This window comes from Camelus ferus, chromosome 12 (assembly GCF_009834535.1).
Source record: "Camelus ferus isolate YT-003-E chromosome 12, BCGSAC_Cfer_1.0, whole genome shotgun sequence".
In the NCBI taxonomy this organism is placed as follows: Eukaryota; Metazoa; Chordata; class Mammalia; order Artiodactyla; family Camelidae; genus Camelus; species Camelus ferus.
The window spans coordinates 57,784,736-57,811,808 of record NC_045707.1 but is presented as its reverse complement, the minus strand read 5'-3'; the positions used below and the strand labels follow the sequence as shown (position 1 = coordinate 57,811,808).

The window sequence follows — 27,073 nt, the reverse complement described above, 5'->3', positions numbered from 1 at the left end:
TTGTTTGCATTTGGCCAGTCCCGTGGTTCCCCTGAGCCTCAATGTATTGTTTAAAATGAAAAAAATACCCTCTCAATAGGTGGTTACAAGGATAAAATAGAATCATGACAAAATTTATGTTGCAAAAAATAAAATTCCAAACAAGTATTTGGTACTTTTATGATATGCTGATCAACGCAAACTCACTCAACATAAAGAAAGGAGAAAGATTTATTATTTTCCTTGGCCTCCTCCCACCTCTTGCTTTTTTAAATATTTGGAAGATAGACTAACATTTTGATATTCAACCTGAGCATGAAAATGCTTTGATCATGAAGCAACTAAAATGCTTTTTTCCCCCCTCGTCCGATCTTTTCCACCGCGTTATAATCAAAGAGAAGTCAAACCCTACTATCATAATCCATTACTTTTCAAGCTGTTCATTGAAATGTACGCAACCTAAACTTCATTTTTCTCCCCAGAAACCCAGGCAGCAGTGCCATACAGGAGGATGTGTGAATGGAGATACGAACCTTGTGCCACTCCCTGCTTTAAAACGTGCAGTGACCCTGAAGCACTAGCATGTAAATTTCTTCCACCGTAAGTCATGTTTAGCCATTAAACGAACAGATTCTAGCAATAGCAGATTGTGCTCTCAGCGATTATTTTTAGGTTAAAAAAATTCTCAAGAACACTTTGTGTTGGGTGCTCACTCATGAATTTATTTCTTGTTAATCCAGCAGTAGTTACAGAGGGTTGCTGTGTGCCAGCCTCTCTTCTACCTCCGAGGGATGCAGCATCGAACAAAGTAGTTCAATCTTTATGTAGTTTACATTTTGTAGTTACATTTTGTTGCCTTGAGGCAGAGAACAAAATAATAAAAATGTAAATATATAACGCAGCATATTGTTAGATGGTGATGTGTAGTATGGAGACGTATAAAGAAAGGAAGGGAAACAGGAACATAATGGGGGTGTGTGTGCTAATTACTCTATGGTGGTCTGGGAAGAACACGCTGACAAAGCGACATCTAGTCAGAGATGTGGAGGATGTGAGGGCACTAGCCATGTGGATGTCTGGGTAGAGAGCCTGTCAGTCTGAGAACAGCGTAAAGGTCTTGGGGTAGGAATGTGCTTGGTGTGTTTCAGGATGAGAGAGGAGGCTAGTTAGTCGGAGCAAAGTGAACAAAACTGAGAGGTAAGAAGAGACCAGAGACTCACAGTGGTGGTGTGTCACACAGGGCCCTGGAGCCTGTCCCAAGGACTTGGTATTTCTGAGTAATGCCCTGGTGTGTTTTAGGCAGAGGAGTGACGTGATCTGATTGGCATTTTAAAATGTTTGCTTTGGCTATTGGGCTGACTTTTGGAGAGGGGAAGCACAGGACAGACCTGGTCCGTAATACAGACAAGACTTGAAGGGGATTCAACTAAGTTAGTAGCCCAGGAAAGTATGACAAGTGACCAGATGCTGGAAATATTTTGAACTTGGGGCCAGAGGAGATGCTGATGGATTTAACGTCAATTATAAAAGAAAGAGGAGCTGAGGACTCCAGTTCAGGTCCCAGCATTTTGCAGGTTTCAGAACCATATGGAATTGCCATTTTTGTGATCAAAACTTGTCAAATATCAACATAGTCAAATGATACGATTTAATGGAAGGACCGAGTTGCCATTTACTGTGGTGAGGAAGATGTTAGGAGGAACAGTTTGGAGGAAAAGTCAGGAATTTGGTTTTGAGGATTTAAAATTTGAGACAGAATTGTTCATTGGATTTGGAAATCTGGAGATTAGAAAGAGACAAAATGGAGACAGGCAGTGTAATAGCTCCTTTTTTTTTGTTTGTTTTATTGAAGGAGCTTTGCTGTGAAAGAGACAGAGAAATGCAGCAGCAGGAGGAGGGGATATTTTTAAAAGGATCATTTTCCAGTAGTCGTTTATGAGCTTCTATTCCATGACAAACACAGGCACTAAAAAGGTTCTGGCATATGAATAAATGAGACACAGCCTCTCTTTCAAGGAGCTCAGAGTCTTTCAGAAGAAGACAGAAACAAACGCAGATCATTGACAATGCGGTGGGAAGGGGGCTAGAGAAATAACCACCACCACAGTTAGCACCTCGAAGTCTTCACAGCGTGACACACACTGTGTGCTAAGTGCTGTATGATCAGTTATCTCATTGTTCCCACTTTCAGAAGGGAAAGCAAACCAAGGCACAGAGAAATGAAGCAGTGTGCCCTAGACCACACAGCAGAGCCAGAGCTTTGCACAACTCCATCCTGTTGGATCACAAGTGCTATGGGAACAGAGAGAAAGGAAATATTTCTGTTTATTTTCTTAAAAATTAAAACCAACCAATTCTTTCTGGGAAGAAATCTTCCATTCACTTGGACTCATCACATTCACAAACCTATTTCTGGTCTCTCAGGGAGTCAGCAGGAGGAGGAGAAATAACAGGGGCCCCGTAGCAAGGAGGAGAGAGTGTGGGAGAGGAAGGAAGGGAGAGAGGTGTGGCCAGCCCTGGCCCCTGGAGGAAATGGAGCCGTATTTTGTAGTGGCATTTGGCTAGTTTCGTTCTTGTGGCATACCCAGCCTCCAGGGTGGTGGAACCCAGATCGTCAGTGCTTCCACTGTGTGGTCTGTAGCTCCCCGAAGTTTCTTTTTTGGTATGGTTGGAATGCAGAGGAGAGATTCAGGAGGAAGCTTCACTCCAGCCAAACTGTTTCTCATCTCCATCTTCGTCACTCTCTCCTTTCTACTTCTCCCCTCTCCCCATGCCGAGGCCCCTCCCTGTGGCTCCTCCTTGTCCTAGCAGCCCTGAGGGGAGACGCAAGTACTGAGTTGGGGTGTCAGCATAGCCCTGCACCCCTCCCCCAAGACCCCAATAGAACCACCAGACTTCTTCTAGATGATTTCAGTTTCTGGCACATTGCAAGCGTTGAAAATAAAAATATCTAGTGGAAATGAGAACTTCTGTGAGAAAAGATGCCAGCTAGCATACCACGGAGCCTGTACGTAAATAGAGCTATTCCCATTATGTAATAAACCTGTCGTAAGAATCGTTCTGCATCAGAGGCATCTTCATCAGTCAGAAGTTGACTTGTTTACCAGTTATATGATGAAATAAAGAGGATCCTACTATGTGCAACCATGAAGGCATTTTTAAGGAACAGGTTACTAGTTTTTGGAAAGTATTTTAAGAGGATAGCTGTGGTTTTGACTAGCATAAAACAATGGCAAAATAATTGAACTGCATAAAAAATGATGTTTATTTAATAATAACTCACTGGCACCAGTATTGCCAGTAATCCAGTAACTCACTTTTTCTTTTTGCTTGACAGAGTCTAGAGTAGAATAGAAATATCATAGACTGGTTAAAGTTTTGTTATTTAAATTCATTTTATGAAATAAATAATTGGTCATATGAGCTGAGCTGTTAATGTTTAAAAGCAATTTGTAAAGGAGGCATCCAAGAGATGGCTGAAGTGTCTCCTGTTAAAAGAGAAAGAGCCCTTCTTGGTTTCTAAAGTGTTGTCTGGATTTCCTTCCTTAAACAAGTGCCCTCTGGTGGCAACACGTGCCCCAGTGTCAAGTTCGTTCAGTCCATACTGAATTGGGAAGGGGCCTTGAGTATTTTTGGTCCAAATTTTTACTTTACAGATGAAGCAGTTGAAATGTTTTAAAATATTAAAAATATAGCTTGCTGGTGTATTTGAGAGGCAGATAAGCAAGTGTTTTTATAACTATGTGTACATTAATTCTCTTTTGTATGTATGAATCTAATACTTGGTTGTACATGAAGACTACATTTATGTCCTTTGAATCAGAATAAATTGGACTCTGAACCCCAACCAGACGAGAAAGAAGATGTAATCTCAGTCATTGCCTTGGCTTCATTCTCTTAGAGGAAAAACACTCAGGATGGTCCCTCCTGTCTTTGACAAAGAGAATAGAAGAATTTTAGGCGAAATGTATCTTAGTTACATATATTAAATACAATATATTTTTTGTATTTTAACTTTTTTATTTTAATTTTTTTTCACGTAAAGAGTTGAAGGATGCTTGCCCTACTGCCCTAAAAATATGATCCTCGACGAAGTCACCCTCAAATGTGTTTATCCAGAAGACTGTAAGTGTGAACCTTATTTAATTTATTCCAAAAAGTATAAAACTTGTATTTTTTTCTCTAATGGCAAGTGATTATAAACAGAAGTTTTAGGCAGACAGTAAGCCTTAGAAGATTCTTCTTCAATGTCCTTTTCAAAGTTGTTGTTCTGAATTACTTTCTAGACCTTGTAAGTCTTCCCTCTAACATTCCTCCTGAATTATCTCTCCCAAAACATTTTCCTTGAAGCTAAGCCTCCCTCTATGAACTCTGTGGGCCTCAACTTTAAGCAAAACAGATTAAGGAAGAGTGTCTTTGTTTCTTTGTAGGCATACCTCTGATTCCCACAGAACCAGCATTCCTTACACCAGGTAAGCCTCTCTACCCAGGTGTACAGTTATTGTTACAACTTCAGACACTACACTTAGCATTATGTGACTTAAATCTTGGCACACTTACCATAGCCGCTGGTGTTAGTACTGGCCCATCGCCTAGAGAGCCCAGCAGTCACCTTTGCTTCACTAAGTACCTGTTTGCTGGATCAACAAGCCACTTCCTGTGAGTGGCTTCTGCACTTGGCCTACCTCTCTCCATTTCAGTTAGTGCAGTTAATGAGGACTTCCCTCACACTTTTGCCTTGGAATTTAGCTTTTGCTAAAGCCTGATTAAATTTTCACAGTGATTAAGTTGCCGCTAAAGAGACTTTAAGGCAGATGAAGTCCTCCTTTAGGAACTTTTATTTCCATTCCTGTGTTCTCTCCCAGCCTCTGCAGGGGCTGTTCTGGGCTTGTACCCTGGCTTCTCTCCCTCGCTATGAAATTTGCCTCAGGAAACGATGAAATAAATCCGCTCAGCAAGGCTTGACAAACTTAATGTATGATTTCTCTTGGGATTATCATTTAGGAAAATTTAGATGTTTATTCTTTTAAAATTATTTGACCAGCTTTAATGGAGTGTCAACCCTGCCAGGCACTGTCCTGACCCTGGGGGTGGGAAGTGGGGAGGAAGAGAGAACAGTGAAGAAGTCACAGCACCAGCCCTAAAACAGCTGATAGTCTGTGGGCTCCTGTGGTATTACCATAGGGGGAGTACAAGCAGTAAGCGCGAGGCGTCTCGTTTTATTTCGGAGGTGTGGTCAGTATGGTTATTTTGGAGGCGTGGTCTCAGTAGGGTAGCAGAAGGTCAGAGTTGGATAGCTTGGAGGAGGAGGAAGTGTGTGTGTGTGCAAAGGCCTGGACTGAGAAGGAACATGTCACACAGAGGGCCTCCAAACAGGTCAGTGTATCCTGAACATGTCGTGTTGGGGAAATGTGCCCAGAGATGGGTAGAAGCAATTTTCAGGGGCCAGATCACAAATAGTCCATGGTAAGAAACTTGGATTCTTTCTTTCTGAAGGCAACGGGAACTCACTGGAGGTTTTTAATAAGTCCTTTGACACCTTCCAAATAATAGCCTCACTACCTTCATCACTATTATTACTGCTCTCAATAGCTGCGATTTATTGAGTATTTACTGTGTGTCAGGCCTTGCACTAAGGACTTTGCATATATTTAATCTTTAAGAGAACGCTGTGAGAGAGGTCTTGTTATTACCATCGTAGAGAAGAGGAATTACTCCACTGCTGTGAAATTTTAGACATCAGTGAACTTAATATAGTTTAAAGCATCTTTTGAGAGGGGCTGGGGGTTCTTCCCTTATGTCATTTGATCTATGGAAGGAATAAGTCTGTGAATAACACTGCACATACTAAATCTGGGAGCTATACTGTTCATTATTCTGCTGACTACTTTGCATTCTTTACTATCCTCCCAAATCAATAGTCACTGTATATTTTAAACATCTAAAACAACTTAAGCCACAGTCAATATGTAGGGGAGATGGATTTTACTCCATGAGCCTCAGGGGTAAGAAAACTACCCTGTAAAATTATTTTTATTTGTAGATGATACAATCTTGTATACAAATTGTTCTGAAGAATCCACTAAAACCTAATAGGACTAATTAACATGCAAATAATATTAAGTCATCAAAATTGCAGAACATAAGACCAGTGTACTAAAAATCAATTGTGTTTCTATGCATTAGCAATGAACAATCTAAAACTGAAATGAAAAAAGCAATTCTACTTACAGTAGCATCAAAAAAAAATTACTAGGAATACATTTAGCAAAAGATGTATAAGACTTGTACAATGAAAACTACAAAATATTATTGAAGGAATTAAGAAGATCAAAATAAATGGAAAGCCATCTCATGTTCCTGGAAGACTGAATAATGCTAAAATGACAATACTTCCAAATCTGATTTACAGATTTAATGCAGTCTCTGTCAAAATCCCAGTTACTTCTTTGCAGAAATTGACAAACTGACCCTACATTCATATAGACATGCAAGGAACCTAGAATAGCCAAAGCAAATCTTGAAAAAAGACAAAGTAGGACTCACACTTTCCAATTTAAAAACTTACTACAAAGCCATAGTTATCAGAATAGCTTGATTATTATATTTCTGTCCCCAGACAGGGCTTATAACCCACTGATGACTTTAGAAGACAATGGACTCTCTTACTGCTAAGACCACTCAGACCCCCAGTCATCAAAATTTTCCACGACTCTGTGCTTGCTCTGGGCTAGAACTTTGTCTCCTATTTGCTTAAACATTTATGATGATGGAAATGAAGATATTTGTCTGTAAAAATGTCATATTCTTTAGAAGGTACAATATCTAATATATCATGAATACTGCTTAATAGGACCAGGGGATAGGAATTTTTGTTCTACTTCATCTTTTCTGTAAGTTAGAAACTATAAAATAAATACAAAATGAAGGTTATTTATAGAATCTATTTAACAAAAAAAGGAAGTTTTTCTCTATGTCATTATGGTAGGCTGAGTAATGGCCCTCCAAAGATACCCATGTCTTAATCCCCAGAATTTGTGAATATGAGACCTTACATGCTTAAGGGACTTTGCAGATGTGATGAAGTTAAGAATTTTGAGATGGGGAAGCTCTCCTGGATTATCCATGTGAGCCCCGTGTAATCACAAGGGTCCTTATAATAGAGAGGGCAGAGAGTCAGAGTCAGAGAAGGTAACACATGTCAGATGTCAGAATCAGCAGGGAGGAAGGAAGAGGGAGGGAGGCAGAAAGAGAGAGTGAGAGCGACTGAGATTTGAAGATGTTATTCTGTGGCTCTGAAGATGACAGAAGGAACCATGAGCCAAGGTATCCAGGCAATTCATATTTGGAAAAAGCACAGAAACAGATTCTCCCATAGAGCCTCCGGATGATATGCAGCCCTGCTGATACCTTGGTTTTTGGACTTCTGACTTTCAGAACCACAAGATAATAATTTGATGATATTTTAAGCCACTAAATTTGTAGTAATTTGTTACAGCAGCCATTAAGAAACTAATTTAGAAAGATGGACATTGCAATTACAGCTGGGCAAAATTTCATTTTTGTCTCTTCGGAAGGTATCTTACAAACGTTTATAAGCCATACTTTCTCTTTCCATACATCACGCCTTCACCGCACCCACCAGTGGGGTCTCCAAGTGGTCCCTCCATGTGGTTCACAGATCCATCTATTCTGCTTACAAGGAACACATTCTAGAGATTCACCAGGGAAATGAATCAGCCTCACTACTTACATTAAAAATGCAATGAAATGTAACTCCTGAGCAATCTGTAGTGTTAACATTGATATTTCGACCTGTTTAAATGATTGTTGACACCGTCAGGGCAATGAAGATGTTTATAGAATGGTGATTAAAAGCCAGGACTCTGGAATCAGATTTCCCAAGTTTGAATTCTGCCTCTGACACTTAGTAGCTTACCTGTCTACACCTTACTTTCCTTATCTATGAAATGACAATTATATTATTTTCTACTTCACGGGGTTCTTGCAAACATTAATTGAAATAATCTATGTAAAATTTCTTAGCATGGTTTCTATCACAAGTGAATTTTATATATGATCGATACCATTGCACTAATGGAGAGGATACCTTTATTACCAACAGGTCCAGAAATGATTACTCCATCAGACTTCACTGCATTTGAAATGCTAACACCAACAACAGGTTTGGAGTGTGAGGTATGGCTGGTAATCTCTTCAGCTGTTAGTTGTTTCCTTATTGTGTCTGTTCACCTTTCCGTATCACCATCCAAATGCTATTAGACTCCTTTTTGTACATGCTCTAGTCTTTCCTTGCTAAAAGGAAATAAGTGTTACATTTTAATGATTGTATTTCCTTAGCTGTCAGATATTTCTTATTAATTAGATTCTGGTCACACTATGAAAAAACAAAATGCAAATGAAGTCTTAAATATGATTCCTTAAGAACAATTGTGTGATAATAATAATTGTGATAATTAGGTGTAATATTAATTACATGTGGTGATTTAATACTTTTATTTATTGATTTATTAATTGGATAATGCATTAATTTAATAATAATTACATATGATTTTTAAATAATAATAATCTTTTAATGATAATAATAATAGTTTCATGTGGGCATCTCTGTAAGTGAGGCATTCAAAAATATTTATTAAGCAGCTACTTTATGGCAGGCACAGTGCAAGATGACAAAGACATATTAGAAAGAAGAAAAAGATAAAGTCATTGAATTCCAGAGTTAGTAAGTGTCTTAAATGAGACTTGAGAAGTTATCTTCTTTTTCCAGATATGTCACTTGTTCTGATAAACCATTTATTCAGCCAATATTTAATTAACACCATTTCTGGCCAGGAACTCTACAGGTACCATGGCTAAAACAATACAAAAGCAGGCAAAAACTTCTGCTTTTATGGAGTTTACATTTTACTGGGTTCTGAAAAAAGATAAAATAAATTGCCAAGTTATGTAAAACGTTAGAGGTTGCTGCTCAGGAGAGAAATAAAACTATATTTAATGAAATGATCCTTCCTGATCCTTGCTGATAAAGTGACTGTTAAATTAGAGCAAAAAATCTGAAGAGTTAATAGACTGAACCATGTAAAGAACCAGGGCAACAGAGTTGTAGGAAGGGGGGCCCCCGCAGCCAAAAGGCCCTAAGCAGAGAAAGTACCTAACATCTTAAAACAATAGAAGAATAACAAGGAGGCCATTAAGAAAGTGTGGAATAAAATAGGAGGAAATAAATTAGATTATGTAAAGCCTTGTGGATGATTGTAAAGACTGTAGCTTTCATTCTAACTGACACAGGAAGTGAAGGGAGATTTTTGAGCAGAGGAGTTGTATGCTCTGATTTCTTTCAGAATTGTTTTAGCTGCTGTGTTGAGAAAGGGATGTAAAGAGACAACAGAACCAGTAAGGAGGCTGCTGCAGGAATTTAGGCAACAGATGATGGTGATCTGGACCAGGTGATAGCAGTGGAGATGGTGAGAGATGCCTGGATTCTGGATCTATTTTGCAGATAGAGGCCACAGGAATTGCTGAAGGATTAGACGTGGTATGAATGAAAAAGAGGCATTAAGGATTCCAAGATCTTTGTCTTGAACAACTGAAGGACAAAGTTGGCAGTAGTCAGGATAGGGAAATTGTGGAAACAGTAGGTGTGGTGTGGGTATACTCAAGAGTTCAGTTTTGCCTTGTAAGACTATGGATATACAGATCTGATGAATGTAAATGGAGTTTAGGACAGAAGTCAAGTTAAGATGAAATTTTTGGAATTCTTAGTGGATAAATGGTATTTAAAGTTATGAGATTAGATGAGATCACAAAGGCATTGAGTGCAGAGAGGGAAGAGACAGGGCCACTACAATTTTAGTAGGCTGAGAAATAATGACAAGCAGGCAAAAGGGATTAACCAGTGAGACAGGAGAAAATGGAGGCGATTTTAGATGTTCTGGAAGCCAAGGAAAGAAAGTATTAAAAAGGATGGAGTAATTAGCTATACTAAATATTTTAGTGGGTCAAAGTAGATTAGGTCTGAGAATTGATCATTGGGTTTAGCAGTGGAGCATCGGTGACCTTGTTAAAGATTGTTTCAGCAGTTCTGATATTAACTCAATATTAAGGTAAAGCTTAAATGAAGTCCATACTATTTTAGAGAAGTTACTTGGACAAAAAATAGTAGTGAAATTTTAATCATTCATCTTTTTAAAGGTTTTGTGTTAGGAAATCTACACTGTAGGCAATGCAAATGGGAAATTTAAAATTAATTGAATGCATTTGTTAAAAATAAAAAAAAAACCGCATTAATTTTCTTTTTTATTAACAGCCTCAACAATTTGATCCTGTGTATAACTGTAGCCAATACATATGCCTCAATATGGAATGGCAGTTGTACAACTGGTCTCTTCATTGCCCAAAGGCTGTGGAAGTGCCTGACTGTGGTTTCCGGGGGAGACCCGTTCAAGTGAACAGCGACATCTGCTGCCCTGAGTGGGAATGTCCATGTGAGTCTGCGTTTCTTACACAGCAGTCAGTTGTTCATCAGGGGAAGAGTATTATCTTTTTGAAACAATCACCTCCTCAAGGCAGTTATTGTTGAGCTTTCTTCGTTGGTTTTATGATTTTGGTCCCCATTATGTAACTTTTAGGGTCACTTTTTGTCAAACATAGTAAGTTTAATATAAAAGGAGCAGTTATTTCTACAAATACAAATGACTAGTTAATGGACTGAATCCACTCTCCACCATTTTTTTAGGTCGGTGTTCCATGTTGTCAGAACTCAGCATTATTACATTTGATGGAAACAATGCAGCATTGTATAGTATGGCTTCATATATCTTAGTAAGAATTCCTGGGGAAATTATAGTTGCTCATATAGAAAAATGTTCCATGAATCAGGTAGGTCACAATCCACTCTTTTGTCATTTCATCATAAATCTAGTAGCTGAAGTATGTTGCAATATTAGGTATCTCAGAGTAAGAAGGAACTCAAGGATTCAATGAGATTTATCTTCTGGTTCTTAAAACATGTTCCATGTAAATACATTTAGAGGTATATAACATTAATCCAAATAATGTTTTTAAAAGTCAAGTAATATATTCCTTTAAAAAATTAATTTTTCTTTATGCTTCTTTTTTCAGAATGGAAACTTGTTTAAAAAGCTAGTGAGTATTTGCAAAGTGTTTAGTAAATTCCTTCTGTTTATTGCTAAAATTAAGTTTAACTCCATGAAGTTTTAATTTTTGTTTCAAATTAAGGTTTCCTCTGGAAGAATCCCTGGACTTTGTTTTAAGAAGTTAAATTTGACCACATCTCTTCATAAAATACTCATCAATCGGGCAGCAAGGACGGTAGGAACACAAAGTTAAAACCTATCCTCACGTTAGATGAAGTTAAGAAATTACATAAACTCAATTATTTCCAAAAAGAGGGGAGATTAAACATATCTGTGGAGTTTCATTGCTATGATGTCTAATCATTCTTTCCAGGGACAGTCTGAAAAGGTGTTTCATACTCTTATGTGTATCTTACCATAACGTGCCAACTGTTGCAAATATTTCTCTCCTTGTGAAGTTCACTGAAACAGCCATGTTAAGTATGCTAAAGCCCTCTTGCATAGTGCAGGTGGCCAGGCTTCTTAGCGTTAGAGTTAATGTTAATGTTTCAAATTGGACAAAGCGGAAACGATGTGAGAAAGAGGATCATAAGGTTGCAAAGAGTAGCAGCCAAGAATACCAGAAAGAAGACCACAGGGAGAAGAACAGATGGAAAGAGTAGTTTTGAAATGCCGACGCCATAGCTTTTTCAGTCAATAAGTGATAGCTAAAGTTAGAAAAAAATGAAGGAACATTTAACTTAATTGAAATAAACTGAAGAAGAGCAATGTATCAGAAAAAAAGTTGGAAAGGAGCCATTAGGTTTTACAGGAAAAACTTTTATCCCAAGGAGTACATGTGTACCAAATAGGAGTGAGTTCTAAGGGGGACGCTTCACTCTGATCTAAACAGTTCTCTCAGAAACATAAGAAAATAATGTATAAAGATTTTGCTCAAAGTGGCCGAGATGTTATATGCTTTCTGGAAATAATTCTGTCTGTTGGCACAGGCCATAGGTTCTAGGCTGGAAACAGTGTTAACGTGAGCCTAAAATACAGAAAGGTGTTAGAAAGCTTAATTTTAAGTCAAACGTAAAATATATGAATGTGCTACTTTTTTGGAAGAAAGAATGTCTATGTATCTCCTTGATTTGAATGAGGCTGATATATTAACAGGAGGTGGGTGGGAAATAAATTTGAACTCAGACCTGGTCAGTGCTATTGCTGTGAGCATTTGGATAGAAGGGCTTATTTTTTGGCCTCAGCTGAATTCACGGTTGGTCATGTATTCAGCAGAAAACTTATTAACTTAAAAAATCATTTAGTGAGAGTTTATGTGATAAAATGATACAGGTCCTGATCTCAAGTAACTTGGAGTTGTGTGTGAGGTGCATAACTGTAATTATCTGCCAATTAGAAGGCTGTAGGAGGGGTAGTGATAGAATGATGACCAAGCTGTCGGGGAGAGAGATGAGGGTCTTTTACACGCAGCTTATCAGAAGGTCAAATAAATATTTGGGGGGATGTGACACCTAAGATAAATCTTAAAGAATGAGTAGAAATTAACCAGGCAAAGAAGGATGTTCAGCTTGAGGGTGGCAGTGTGAGGAAGTTATAAAGATGAGAAATTGGATGGTTAGTCAGGTATAACTCTGAGAAATTTACTGCTGGTTACAGCTCACAGTTCCATGTCATTGTTGTTATTTAAAGAACTGTTTCACAGCAAAATCCTTGACTTACCTGTATTAGCATTACCAAGGAGCCACATGAAAAATAAAAAATCTAGAATCCAATCCAAACCTTGGAAGTAGAATTTCTGGGACTCTTAATCTTTACTGAGCTTCACAGATGGTTGTTATGAACATTATATTTAAACACTGATTAAGAAGATCAAAGAGAGAACTCAGATTAAAGAAAACATCCTGGAAAAAAAACTTTATTACCTTAAATTTGTATTAGGAGGTGATGGTATAATCAACATGTACTGGGGGAAACAGACAAAAAAAGCGTATGTAACTTAGAAGAAATTTAAGCTTTGAAGAAAATAAGGGGCAATGAGGTGAGAACAAATACTGAATATAGCAAGACAGCGAGAAAGCAAAAAGAGAACTGAGGAATTATGAGGAACTGTGGCAGTAGAGAAATAAATTTTTAAACATTTGAAAATAGATTATATTAAACCAAAAGAAATAGAATTATCTGAATCCTCCTAATCTTAATGAGTGTACCTTTAAACATAAACCTTCTGATAGGTGTGCATGCATCATATAATTTTAGGTAGAAGTGGATTCTCTTGTTGTGCCTTTGCCCTTCTCAAATCAAGATCTGTCCATAGAGGATTCTGGTTCAATGTATGTGATAACTACTCCAGCTGGACTCATCGTGAAGTGGGCTCATCTTACCGGGATCATAGACATTCATTTTGGCTCTCAGTTTAACCTGTCATCTTCCACAGAAGGACTTTGTGGTGAGCACTGCTCTTTTAATCTCTATTTCTCCTCCTCCTCCTCCTGCTCCTCCTCCTACTCCTTCTTTTTGTTCACATCACACTGCTTTAGCCCCTCCTGCCCCACTTTTGGGGTTGGAGAAGTGATGTTAGCTTTCCATTCCCCATGTGAATACTGAAGGAAGCAATGTCTTTCCAGAAATGGGCTAACAAAACAAGAAATAACAGTTCGACTTGGGTATTTTATGGAAATATATGCTTCCCACTGTTACTACAATACCGTTTGTTTCCCTACTGGCTCATCTTTATGGAGCATTAATGGAGTGTCAGGCATTATTTTACATACTTTTATCTCATTTAATTCAAACAGGTCCCCAAATAAGTAGGCACTAATGTTAATTTATAAGTGATAAAAATGAGACATAGAACTATTAAAGACATAAATAACTTTGTTTCTTACTTATTTTTTAAGTTTGAAATCAAGGAAAAACTTAGTTAAGTCATCTTGAAAGTTATATACAGAGAACACAGTGTTCTGAGTGTTAGTCCTAGTTTTATTATAAAGTGTAATGCCTAGTTGTACCTTTACCCTTAGGTTTAATGTCACAGTACATTAACTCTAGGTATATAGAAAAAGTAAAAGAAAGGTACTGTCTACTGGTCAGAAAGTGGAACAGAGCTACCCCCTTTACAGATGTTGACGTGAACATCCGTTTCCTTATTTTAAAATGGAAATAGTAATATCTACCTTTAAGATTGTTAGAATTGAATGTGAAAGTAAGTGTGAAACACTTAACACATTGCTTAACACAGTCAGTACATATTAGCTTATTACAAGTTTATCTATGTTAAGCTCACTAAATGTTAATTGAATAAAAGTTTATCGATCAGCTTCTGAGTGTCTGATACGATGCTTGGTGCTGACAACTCAAGACAAACAGACTAAGTCCTTGCCCTCAACAAATTACATGAAATACCCAACCTTCTTTTTTAAAAATGGAAAGCATTTAGTAGAAAGTTTGGCCAAAATGGTTTATAATTTCCTTGCCTGTTTAGAACATGCTAAACATAGCACCAACTTCTATGGTGACTTGAGGTTATCATTATGGAAACAGTAATTATTGTGTACACATGGTATTGGGTATACATAATAACTCAGTAGTTATTATTGAGTAATAACTCAGAGACCTTAAGAATGAATTTTTTCTATTCTTATTTGTCACTTCTGTGTGCTGTGATTTCCGTTTGATTTTCATGTTTGTTTGTTTCCTCCTTTACTGTTAGCTCAAGCTTTTATGGAGAAAGACACTCTCTAACTGGATTCTTAACTAATCACTATGGAGAAGGGGTTAGGGTCACCTTTTTGCTAACTAAGGGTCACTTCCTAAACTTCATGACTTCCACCATGGGAGAGGGGTGACTGGTTAAAAGGAAAGCAGAGTGCTGGCAGATAGAGTTGTAGTGGACAGAAGTGTGACCCAAGTTGACCAGAATGGAAGGTCCCTATTGACAACTTGTCCCACGTTGTCATTTGATACTTGAAAAAATATATAACTCATATCTTTAATAACTGGGAGCCTTAGGAATTAAGAAAAATTAAGTCTTAAAGTATGGGTGGGTTTCAAGTAAAGTATTACCAGGGTTCTAGGTCCATTTCTTTGTACTTCCCTTGGCTTTGCCCTAAAATAGTAAGCTCTACCTTCAGTTTGGCCTTCCTCAAGGAAGCTAGAGGCAATAGCAGATCATGCCATCATAGCCACCAGTAGGGCATGTCATCCCAAGGAAGAGAGACTATCTATGTCCTGGAATTCCCAGGTCAAATTCTGAGCTTGACAATGATTGTCCTAAAGTTGAGCAAATCTATGTGTCTAGGTTACTGCCATGAACTGACGACTGATTTATGCCTGGATTACCTATAACAGTTGTTAATGAAAGGGAGTAAGGAGTACCCTTATGCCAGTCAGGGGGCCTCTCCCTGAGTGCTGTCATGTGCTAGGTGATGGGGCAGACATGGTTCCTGAAAGGATTTAATGTTCTCAGACAGGGTTTTCCTGGGGGAATGGATGCTTAGGAGGCAATCACCAAATGTCCACTATCTGGGGTATACCTTGACAGATTTTAGAACTAGTCCTTAAATTACAAGATAGTGGTAAGAGTGGAAGAGTGTACAAGCAGAATCAATCTCTTCTTTGTTCTTCTATGATCTTTTCACACATCTTGACTTCTAGGATCATGGTTTCTTTCCTATCTCATTAGAAAAAAAATCCATCAACATTTAAGTCAAAGGACATAAAGTTGGCACCTTATTCAGTAAATAATTTATTCATTTAAAATCAGTTATTGAAATGATTTATTTCTGCTGCCTTTATTGGTTTAAGAGAAAAAAATTTTTCCTTCTAAATGTCACACATCTTTTTAGGAATTTGCAATGAAGATCCAGATGATGATCTAAGGATGCAAAATGGCACAATCATTACGAATATGGAAGACATAGAATTATTTATTGAGAGCTGGGAAATTGAGAAATCATTTGAAGTCACAGTGAGACGGCCCGTTAGAAACTGTACTGAGCACAACTGCAGTGACTGCATTGAGTTATTAAACAGAAGGGTTTTCATCCCATGCCATGATAAAGTAAGTTGAAAGCAACCATAAATAAGAACTGTCACGTTAGACATGTTGAGAGTAAAAGCCAACGCATTCTTGTTCCTGCCATGATGTTCTTCTACTGAGAATAGTTTATCCCCAAACCTTCTGTCAGTTGCTTTGGAATTCAAAATCATTTACTGTTTATAGACCTACAGAACAGGAAGGATAATTTTCTTTTTTCCCTTTTTTTTTTCCCCAAACTATATCTACAAGCTTTCAAGAAAAATGAGACTGTGTCCTCTGAGAAAATGCCTCTAGGAGAAAGAGATCAATGCCACTTGATAACCCAGTTATAGAAACCAAGACAGCGAGGCTTTAATGAATTCCTGGCCTCTTGGGTATATACTTGCAATAGAAACTGTCACATATTCAATTTAATAGTTCTGTATTAGTCTCGAATTTTCTGCGTTTAGGTGACGACTGGTAAATAGTTTAAATAATCTGGATCATTAAAGAAAGATCTGTTGTTAGAGACAAAGGACAGACAAATACAGCATGTCGTGAATTATTAGTTGGAAACTTAGTCAGCATCAAGCACCTACTAGGCACGGTGTTAAACTCCTGTGATACAAAGATGAGTAAGACCCTCTCCTTCCCATCGAAGTGTCAAGAGGGAAGGCAAGCTTGTGAACAGATTCATCAAGATATACAATTCGGAGGTGTGTAAGAGCCCAAGTTGGGAGAAGAGTTCCCAGAATGCTAGACATTTGGATTATTTAGAAGGATGAGTTTGCCAGGAGAAAAAAGGGAGGAAGGGAGGGAAACCTTAGCAAAGAAAACAATATGTGCAAGAGTAAGTTTGCTGTGAAAGGCCGAGTTAGGGCAACACTGAAATAGTTCAGTGCAAGACTTCTGGAGGGGAAGAGTCTGGGAAGGAGAGTGAGTGCGCTGTCAAAGCACGAGGAGTTCACTGCGCTGGGCCTCCCGTGCTGGACCACCGAGTGTAGACCCCAGAGTTCTCACCCTGCCCTGTGAGTTCCCTGAGGGAAAAGGCAAAGGACGTGAAGTCATGGAATACAAATGGCACATCTCTCAGGAGCTTCAGTTTTACCTAGAGATTTGCAGGCAAAACATTTTAAATGTTTTTGTTTAAAAATGCAGGCATATAAAAATGAAAAAAAGAGTAAATACTTTTTAAGTCATTTTGGTATCTGGTAATCTGTCTTTTTACATTTTTAACTGGGAATTTAGAACGTTTGTTAAGCCAGGAGACTTTTCAGCTTGACTATTCAAGGCATCGTGAGGCAACACAGGGTACCATTTAGTCTGTGATGGCCCCAGATTTACCCTAGGAACTTCCTGGTGAATCTGATGGCAAAAGTAGGGAATGCTTGTCACTTGGTGTTCCCACTTCTAATCTTCATCCTCATGTGTGAATCTCCACAGATCAGGCAGATGATCTTTTATAAATGGAAATAGACTTGTATTATTTCTCTACCTAAAATCCTTCAGTGTCTTTCACTAACTCTTAGAGCAAATTCTAAACTTCTTAGGGCTTACAAGGTCCTTCGTGCTTTGGCCCGCCTACTCTTCTGCCTGCCTCTCATGCTGCCCTTTTCTTGCTGGTACGCCCCAGGCATTCTAGTCTCCGTTCAACTATTTCACCATTTCAAGGTTTTGGGGCTTTCATGCTGTCAGGGCCCTAAGCTAGAATACTTCTTTCCTCTGATCTATTTTAGCATGGTGACTCCTCTTGATTCTACACAAAGGATTTAACAATGAGATCCACAAAGCAGAGAGCAGTTCTGTTTTATTCACCTTTATATGCCTTATGCATAACATGGTGCCTGATGTGTAGTTAGGTGCTCAATAAATGATGAAAGGATGTGTAAATGAATGGATGGAAGGAGGATCAGCTATTGTGGGTTACGTAGAGAAGGGATATAATTTTTCATATTGGACAAATTAAATCATGTGGGACATCAAAGTTAAATACCCAGGAAAAAAAAAAAACTTAGAAATATATTGTAGATCTCAGAGGAGACCAGTTGAGGCCAGAGATCAGGTTGAGGTAGTTATTAATATGTGGAGTTTTAAAAAATAGCAGTAACTCATGAATGATGTGCCAGAGTCTGCTTTTTACACTTTCCCTATATTAGCTCACAGCCATCTCCAGTAGTAGTAGGTTTATTATTAACTCTATTTAACATGTGAAGAAGCTGACACAAAGATGTAAATGCTCAAGATGGCGGTAGAAACTGTGGGAACGGGTGAGTCCAGTAAGAGCAGTATAGTAGGTAGACACGACCACTGAGGATGGGGTCTAGACAGACAATCAGAACTAGAAGGAGGAAGAAAAGACAGCAGTGACCAGAAGGAAAGGTACCAGAGTGTGGTACTTTCAAAGTCAAAGGAGAGGGTTTTAAGAAACAGGGAGCATGCATGGCATCACAGGCCTCTGAGAGGTGGAGGAGGGTTCAGAATATCACGGTGTCCCCTGGATTTGACAACGTGGGAGGCTCTTGATGATCACAGCAAGTACTCCATGCAAATAAAATGATTGGAAACTGAGGAGATTCAATGAAGGAGACTAAAAAGGAAGTAGAATCTTGGTTTTTATAGATACAGACCTTGGAGAAGAAATGATGGGATATGAAAAATAGTATTTTTACCTGACACTTTGACCTGTGTCTGAATTTAGCATCTGAATATGGATGCTTAATGTGTTTGCTGAATAAATGAGTAGGGAGAAAAATTGGAGTAAATGTCAGTACAAGTTAAATTATTGAGATTTCAGGTATCTCTAGATCAAAATGAATCATAATCTGTAGGAAAAAAAAATGAGTCTAATTAAACTGAGCCATGTCAAATTATATAAATGATTTGACCAACATTCAATATTAATACACATTTTTCTGGAAACATTTATAACCTCATTTAATGAGCAGTGCCATGTATCATTACAGAAACCTTTATAAGCTTCTAATTTTCTCTGTAATAGGTAAAGGTCTTATTCAGTATATAGAAAAGAGGATTGTAATCTAAAATCTAAAAATGTAGATTTTTTTTCTAGGTCCACATACTCTGTTTCTTTTCCATCTTTATAAGATGGGTTTATGGAGTTTAGTACAGACAATAGTTATCTAAAAATGTGTGTTTAAAAATGATAAATTCAGAAGTGACATCTAATATTATGAAGCTTTGAAAATCTGAGGCTGAAGAGGAACCATAATGAGTATTAATTTGTTATCTTTAATCCTCAAAATGGTTTGAGTCTATTTTAGGGCCTTCAGAGAAAAAAACAACCTAACTTATTCTAAGGGACAATGTATCTCTAGGTTTCACCACAGAACTTTTGTGAAAAGATGTGGATCAATTATACCTATTTTTGGAACTATGAGTGTGATGCCCTTTCTGCGTATGTGGCTCTGTGCAACATGTTTGACATTTGTATTCCTTGGAGAACACCTGATTACTGCGGTAAGTAGTACACTTCAAATAATATTTTCCAACATTCCAGGTTTTTTTGCATTTGCTCCTTTCTTTTTCTTTTTCTTTTTCTTTTTCTTTTTCTTTTCATTACAAGATAATTTTCTAAGAATAAAATGAAAATGAATATAGTTAGAGGTCAGCTGTCCTACATAAGCAACTTCTGTTTTTACCCTGGTATAAATTTAAAGTAAGGGAGTTGGCCAAGTAGGTGAAGTAGGAAGACTCCAAACTTGACTCCTCCAATAGACACACCAAAATTACAATTACTTACAGGGCAACTATCTATGAGAATGGCCTGAAGACTAGCAGAAAAGCTTTTCCACGATTAAAGTCATAAAGAAGGAGCAACAACACCAAGATGGGTAGGAGGGGCGGAGATGTGGTGTAGTCAGGATCCACACCCCCAGGTTAATAACCCACAAACAGGAGGTATACCACAGTTGTAGATGTCCTTCCTGAGAAATGAGGGGTCTAAGCCCCACATCAGGCTCTCCAGCCTGAAAGTCGTGCTCTAGGAAGATGAGTTCCCAGAACTTCTGGTTTAGAAAACCAGCAAAGTTTGTATTTGGGAGAGCTGGGGGGCAGTAGGAAACAGAGACTCTGCTGTTACAGGGCATGCACAAAAACTCCCATGCTCCACGTCCCAGAGCAAAGGAGGTAGTTGGAAAGGACCCTGGGTCAGAACCACTTGCTGATCTTGGAGAGCATCTTGGAGAAGCAGGAGGCAAGTGGGACTCCCCAAGGAGATGGAGATGCTGGTGGCAGCCCTTTTGGGGAGCTCATTCTACTGCGATAACACTGGTGCTGGCAAGAGCCATTTTGGAATCCTTCCTTTAGCCTATGAGTTCTAGTGTGAGTTTTTAAGATCACTGAAAATCAACAAGGATTTTCTGAAACATCATTTAGAAACTGCTCAGCAGTGGTGGGGTTTTTTTGACAGTGAAGAAGTAAACCTAAACAAGTAGCATTTTTTAATGACTTGGTTGAACTGCATATTTAAAATGTATTTCTGTGCTTATTCTGAATAGACCATTGTATCTCCTCCCACGGCACAGAGCAGTAACTTCATAAAAGTGGACTCCATACTTATGCCAACTAAATTTGGCTGCCTGTTGATCATATTTATTTGATATAAATCAGATGAGCTTTTCCTACTGTCACATAAAATACTAGCTGGAAACCTGGAAGATGCTCAAAAATACCCATGGATTGCTTTATTTCTGATTTATAGTTACATAATAAATGAAAAATGGACTTTGAGGAGACTGAAAATGTGCAAAATTCATTTTCAGAAACAAAACTGACATCTCTTCCTTTTACTAGAATTTCTTTTATCATCAGCAAATTCTGTCCTCTATTATTCATAGCTCTGAGTTGCCCAGAGGGGAAAGAATATCAACCCTGTGTGAGACCTTGTGAAGCAAGAACATGTCTGAACAGATGGTTCTACGGACACTTTTCATGTCTGAATTTGAGAGAAGACTGTGTGTGCAAAAATGGAACCATTCTTCACAGGCCAGATTCAGCCCAGTGCATTCCAGAGGAAAAATGTGGTAAGCGGCAAAGTACAAAATGATGTCTTAGGGATTCAGCAAATAAACCAATGAAACTTTTTTAAATCTTGAAGAGATGTGCTGAGAAAGGTTGATCAAAGGTCACCTGGGTGTTGGAAAGGAAATGAGTTTGTAGTCTGTTTTAATATGATTTCAGTTGAAGTTATCAAAATTGGGAGCTTCAGTGGTGATGTGTTTTCATCTCTGCTCATGCCTGTAATAACTGGCAAAGAATACGGCCAGTTAAGAATTAAGAGCGTAGTATGTGGACTGAACTGGAACTCCAGTTATGTCATGTATTAATGATTCAGCTTTACCTCTGTAAGCCTGAGGTCATGCATCTGCAAAATGAAGAAAATAATAGCACTTACCCCACAAGGTTAGCGTGGGGATATGTAAAATAATACGAAGAATTTTGCAACAGTGCCTAGAGAAAAATAAGCACTCAAAAAATGTCAGGAAACATTATTTTCTCGGAGGAAACACTGAATATTTCTATTTTCATTTTCAAACCATTTTATTCTGACATATTGTCTCCATGGTGGTTGCAAATTAAAGAAGTGTGAAATTGAGAAAATTGCAGTATAGTGCTTTATCCATCATAGGGCTCGTCGTTAGGGTCAGAATTAAAGCTAATAATTAAAGGGAAAGGCGAATAGAAGTGAAGTGCCTGTATAGTTTCAGAAACAAATTTGTCTTTGCCATTGAAGAAAGTGTTTGTGAAAGACTGAGAATACACAGGCATGCTTACATTTGTTTTTAGGGACCTATGAGATTGGTTTGGTAGTAAATAGAATAATGTAAGAGAAGTTTGTTGGAGGCTGGGAATATGATGGTTACTACATTTATCTTTATTATTCCTTAAAAGAACCACAAGAGGGCCATATTTATCATTAGGTAAAACTTTCATAATAAAACTAATAGTCACTGAATATTTTGCTTGATTGTCTCCTTTCCATGTTTAGATTTTAAAGCTGAAATGTTTTAAATTTTGATAAGGCAAACGTGTTAATGTGAGGTAGAAACTACTTTGTTTTCTAGTATAACTCAGTTTTAACAGTTAATTTTTTAAAACTTATTTAAATTTATGTTGCTGAGTTTGTTCAAGCTAAATAAATCATATTAACAAGACTTGAGATGAATAAAAAGTAATTAATAAATCATTTTATTTGTAGAAGAGGACATGCAAATTTATAGATCGCTGTAGAAGGGGAAAATATTTCCTGTGGACTACATCAAAAATTTCATTGAGGGCAGGGTCTAGCTGAATGGCAAGGTATGTGTTTAGCATGCATGAGGTTGTAGGTTCAACCTCCAGGACCTCCATCAATAAACAAACAAACAAACAAACAAACAAATAAATAAATATCTACCTACCTAATTACCTCCCCCTCCCCAAAAAATAAATTTTAAAAATCTGTTTTAATTTTTATTAAAGAAAAATGTAAGCTAGAAGCTGACAAATGAAAAGAGGAACCTGAGAAAGGGTAGTTAATGTGACATGTTATGTGTGTTGCTGGGCCAAGTCACAGTCTGAAATCAACATTACAGCTTGATTTATTTTAGTGCCCAGGTTCTAAATGATGTAACACTGTCCATTTTTTTAAGCATGCACTGATAGTGAAGACCAGCCTCGGACTGCTGGGGAGATTTGGAATGGGTGCATCGACGAATGTGCTCTGTACAAATGTTTGGAGAATGGAAGCATTATTCCCATAGAACCTGACTGCGATGAAGAGCCCTTGCCCATCTGTGAACGAGAAGCTGAGGTTGTCCTGGGCTTCATCGATAAGTGGACCTGCTGTTCAAAGAAAGTTTGCAGTACGTATGCAGGCTGAAGCCTTAGCAGTCAGTTAATGCCACAAAGTATGTTGATATTCTTTGTGAAAAAGCAGCGCATGCATGATGCTTGGTGTGAAAAAAAATGTACAGGTTGAAGTAACAATGAAAGTATTGCTGTAAATGTCACATACACTTTCTCAAAGCAAATTTTACCTCACCATAGTTTTATTGATTTTGCAAATAGGTATGCAAAAACCCTGGCTATTATCAATTAATAATATTAAGAAATACATGACAAGATAAAGGATCTGGGAATCTTTGACTTATGACAGTTTAGGGTCAAATACAATAATGATAGATAAACCTTAAATCTGTTGCCTTTTCACATATGACAATTCTGTGAGCTGAATGGGTTTAATTGCAGTGTAAAAACATGCCTAGTGAGAATCATATCCCTGCTTTGAGTTAGAACCACAGGATTTTAGTTGCGGTCACAAATTTTTTAATGTTTCTGTTTATTTTCAGGATGTGACATGACCTTGTGTGAAACTACCATTCCGACATGTACGAACAGTCAAAAATTGATTGTTGGCCATAGCCCTCTCTCTTGCTGTCCACAGTACCAATGCGGTGAGTAGTTAATTAGGAAAAGTAAGAATGAGGTTCATTGTTCATTTACAATAGCAGATTAGATTCTCATTCTTTGAGTCTACAAGGAAATGATTTACTATAAAAGATCATCTACCTAGCTGTCTTGCTAAAGATATTGTTTTTTAAACCTGCAATTTCTTTATAAATATGTATATATATAAACTTCAAATTTATATATTATATAAATATATGTTGTATATAATTGACTCATTTTAAAGATCTTAATTTTAGTGGAAATATGTATTTTAAGTGGATATATTTACATATTTTAAATATAAATAATTTGCCATTCCTATATATTTCTGCTAAGATTTTATAGCAGGATATATACATATATATGATTAATAGAAGGTTGTATATATTTAAAATGTATATTTACATGTGTTTATATTTTATATGTAAAAAATATATATTTTATATATAAATAACCTGCTGTTTCCTATATATTTCTGCTAAGATTAAGATTTCTAAAATGAGCTAAGAAATCAGTAAATTCAAAGAGAACTGAAACACAATTTCATTTATTTATCATCTCACCCTATACAAATTTCCAAATATCTTTGTGTTTTGGCAGAATGTGACCCATTCAATTGCCCAAATATTTCAATGCCAGGCTGCAGAGAAGACCAATTCATGATTCAAGTTCAACAGGAAGAGCCTTGCTGTTTTTCTCCTCTCTGTAGTGAGTGTTCTGTGAGATCATTTCTTGGAAGGAGAGGGAGGATCTAGGGAAAAGCTCTTATTTGATGTGAATTTTGTGGGACTCATGGTAACCTACACTCTGCTTACATACAATTCAACTGAATAAAAATGGTAGGAAAGAAAGTACAGCATTTTAAATGATTCTTGACATTATTACATTTAGTACTCTTTCCTGCTATTGACAAAGACTATGTCAGTCAAAATATGATCAAGATAATATCATCAAGGTTTTTTTTTTTGAATAAGGCAAGCACCTAGTTCTTTTTGGAGAAAAATTTAGCCCTGGCTTTTCTGGAAGAAGCAACTAAATAAAGGACTCTGCTAAGCAGAGTATCTCTTTAAAACTTCGTCTCCTGCATACCCTGTGTGAGCATGATGATCTAGAAAGAGAATGGTAGAAATGATAGGTGCCTGGGAAGTGACTGTATTTGGGGCTGTGTATTCTGTCTGATGAAGTGGACTTTGAAAAATAAATAATTCTCTCTTTTCCATGTCATTGAAGAATTATCATTTCAAAGACTGGTGATTAGTGTAGGTTTCAGATGTACCTGTGAAGATCAAAGCACTTCTTTCTGTACCAGTTAAGGTTCTTTGACTGCAGGTGGCAACCAGTGATTGATTCTGGCTAGCTGAAGCACAGCCAATTACTGGGAGGATTGAGGGATCAGGATTTTGTAGGATCAAGACGAAGCAGAACAGCCAAGCCCTGGAAAAGAGAGAAACCCACTGCTCTAGGTGGCAGTCACTAATGATTGAGTCAGCAACATCCATTGCCTGTTTTGGTGCCTCTATTCATGATTCGAGTGCTATACAAAGAGATTCTGATTCATCTAAAGTGGGTTTTTCCTACACAGAGGCCTGGGAAGAATGAGGTACCCTTATTAAGAGTTACTCTAAGACTGCATGTGTGGGGCATTTTCTCAAGCTCATTAAGAGTTGTTCTCAAAGTTGGGAAGGGGATGATGAAGAGCTCAGAAGAACAGGCACCTACTGTATTGTTCATCCATATATTGGAGTAATCAAGAGTAATGAATTAAGAAAACTTCAATAAGTAAATCCATGGTATTTTGATTCTAGTAAGAACAAATTACTCCTGAGTGTCCTACATTTCTGGTGAGATGGTTCTTCTATGTCACTGTGCTTGGGGAGGAATAAAACAATACACTCAGATAGTATTGTTGTTTTTATGACCAAGTAAGGAGATCTGTTTTCTATTAAATCTTTATTTTCCTTGTTTCCTATTTTGGTAAACTTAATGTATTCTGTTTTGACTTTATATGTGTACAGGAATATGAACTGACAATTAGTTTGTTTTTAGCTCAGCTGTGACTTCTGCCTTTTCGTTTCACCTTTAGCTTGTAAATCTTGCACTGAACCTATTCCACTATGTGCTGATGGAGAATTTCTCACTGTGGATCTTAATACTACACACTTCTGTTGTCCTCAGTATTACTGTGGTAAGGATATCTTAACTAATTAAAATATTTAGATGTATCTAATGTTTTAAAAGCCCAGTGTGTCTTAGCTGTACTGTCCTGTAAGACCTTAGTTGAGTTCTAACATACTAAATGTATGTAATGTTTCATACATCTAAGAGCACTTCTTGGACAATACCATTACCTCTCCAAAATAGATTAACTATGATTTTATCATCATCCTAGACTTTCCAGATATACAGGTGATTCCATTCCTTCTCTACTTCCTTTTTCTCCTTGCCCCCTGCCATTTCCCAGGGCTCTTCACCCAATGAGGATGTCCTAGTTCTACTACTGTTGTTGTATCTGCTTGTGAGTCCTTTGTTCTGTCCTGATCAACACATTGCAGTGGGGTGGCAGGAGGGGCAGCTCGGGGGAGATCCAAATTCATGTACTCCACCAGTAATGGTGGTGAACTAAATGGTAGCTAGTGAAAACTAGCAATTGCGTGAAGTTAAAAGTTAATTTTTACCCATATACTTTTTCTATTTAGTGTGTGAGCCAAATCTTTGTCCGACGCCACTACTCAACTGTGCAGAAGATAGGAAACTTGTGAAAGAAAATGTCTCTGGTCAATGTTGTCCAACATGGCATTGTGGTAACTACTTTTCCCATTTTAAAGTCTTCTTACAATGCATTAATATATTCTGATCAATATAAACATGTTGATTTTTGCCTTTTAGAATGTAGCTGTGAAAACCTTGTTATGCCAACTTGTGAAGTGGTAAGAAAACATATTTTGATGGAAATTTACTGTAATTTATATCAGTTCATTCTCCAGTTCCTTTATTGCTGTCATTTCTGAATTCTTCTGAGTTAATGAAATTGTTCTCATTAAGTTGTACTGAAGTAGATTAAAATAATCTGCTCTGCTATTAGGGAGCAGTCAACATTTTTATTTTACTTGAGATAAGGAGTTGCAACACTTTATTTTTTCCCCAATGGTGATTGAATCTACTAGTCTTATGTCTACTTAAAAGTTCACTGGTCTTAAAACACAATGTTGAAAATCTATTATCTCAATATTGAAAGGTTTTCCCAGTGATTCTTTAAAAAAGTGCACAAATAATGCATCTGTTTTAGGGGAAGAGGAGGTATAAGCATGTAACTGTATGCAACAGAACCCTTCTTAGGATGGCACTGTGTCATTTAAAAAGCAGGGTACACAGTTTCATTTACGCAGGATGGACAAGTGCTAGAGGGCTGTTGTACAGCTAAGTGACTGCAGTTAACAATACTGCGTGGTAGACTTAAAAATTTGCTAAGACGTAGACCTCATGTTAAGTGTTCTTATCACAATATAAT

At 37.5% G+C, this 27,073-nt stretch overlaps 1 protein-coding gene across 1 annotated transcript in view; it reads left to right on the top strand.

The window, feature by feature from the left end:
* The window catches only part of OTOGL (otogelin like), a 118,458-nt gene that overhangs the window by 76,211 nt on the left and 15,174 nt on the right, over window positions 1–27,073 (top strand). The window contains exons 32-49 of the mRNA XM_032493706.1: window positions 462–579; window positions 4,025–4,104; window positions 4,410–4,451; window positions 8,105–8,178; window positions 10,310–10,487; window positions 10,739–10,881; window positions 11,125–11,148; window positions 11,242–11,334; window positions 13,356–13,545; window positions 15,944–16,158; window positions 19,452–19,593; window positions 20,973–21,158; window positions 22,767–22,979; window positions 23,466–23,570; window positions 24,166–24,273; window positions 25,649–25,750; window positions 26,262–26,366; window positions 26,452–26,492. Coding sequence (XP_032349597.1) covers window positions 462–579; window positions 4,025–4,104; window positions 4,410–4,451; window positions 8,105–8,178; window positions 10,310–10,487; window positions 10,739–10,881; window positions 11,125–11,148; window positions 11,242–11,334; window positions 13,356–13,545; window positions 15,944–16,158; window positions 19,452–19,593; window positions 20,973–21,158; window positions 22,767–22,979; window positions 23,466–23,570; window positions 24,166–24,273; window positions 25,649–25,750; window positions 26,262–26,366; window positions 26,452–26,492 — 2,159 coding nt within the window. The remainder of the gene's footprint in view (window positions 1–461; window positions 580–4,024; window positions 4,105–4,409; window positions 4,452–8,104; window positions 8,179–10,309; window positions 10,488–10,738; window positions 10,882–11,124; window positions 11,149–11,241; window positions 11,335–13,355; window positions 13,546–15,943; window positions 16,159–19,451; window positions 19,594–20,972; window positions 21,159–22,766; window positions 22,980–23,465; window positions 23,571–24,165; window positions 24,274–25,648; window positions 25,751–26,261; window positions 26,367–26,451; window positions 26,493–27,073) is intronic.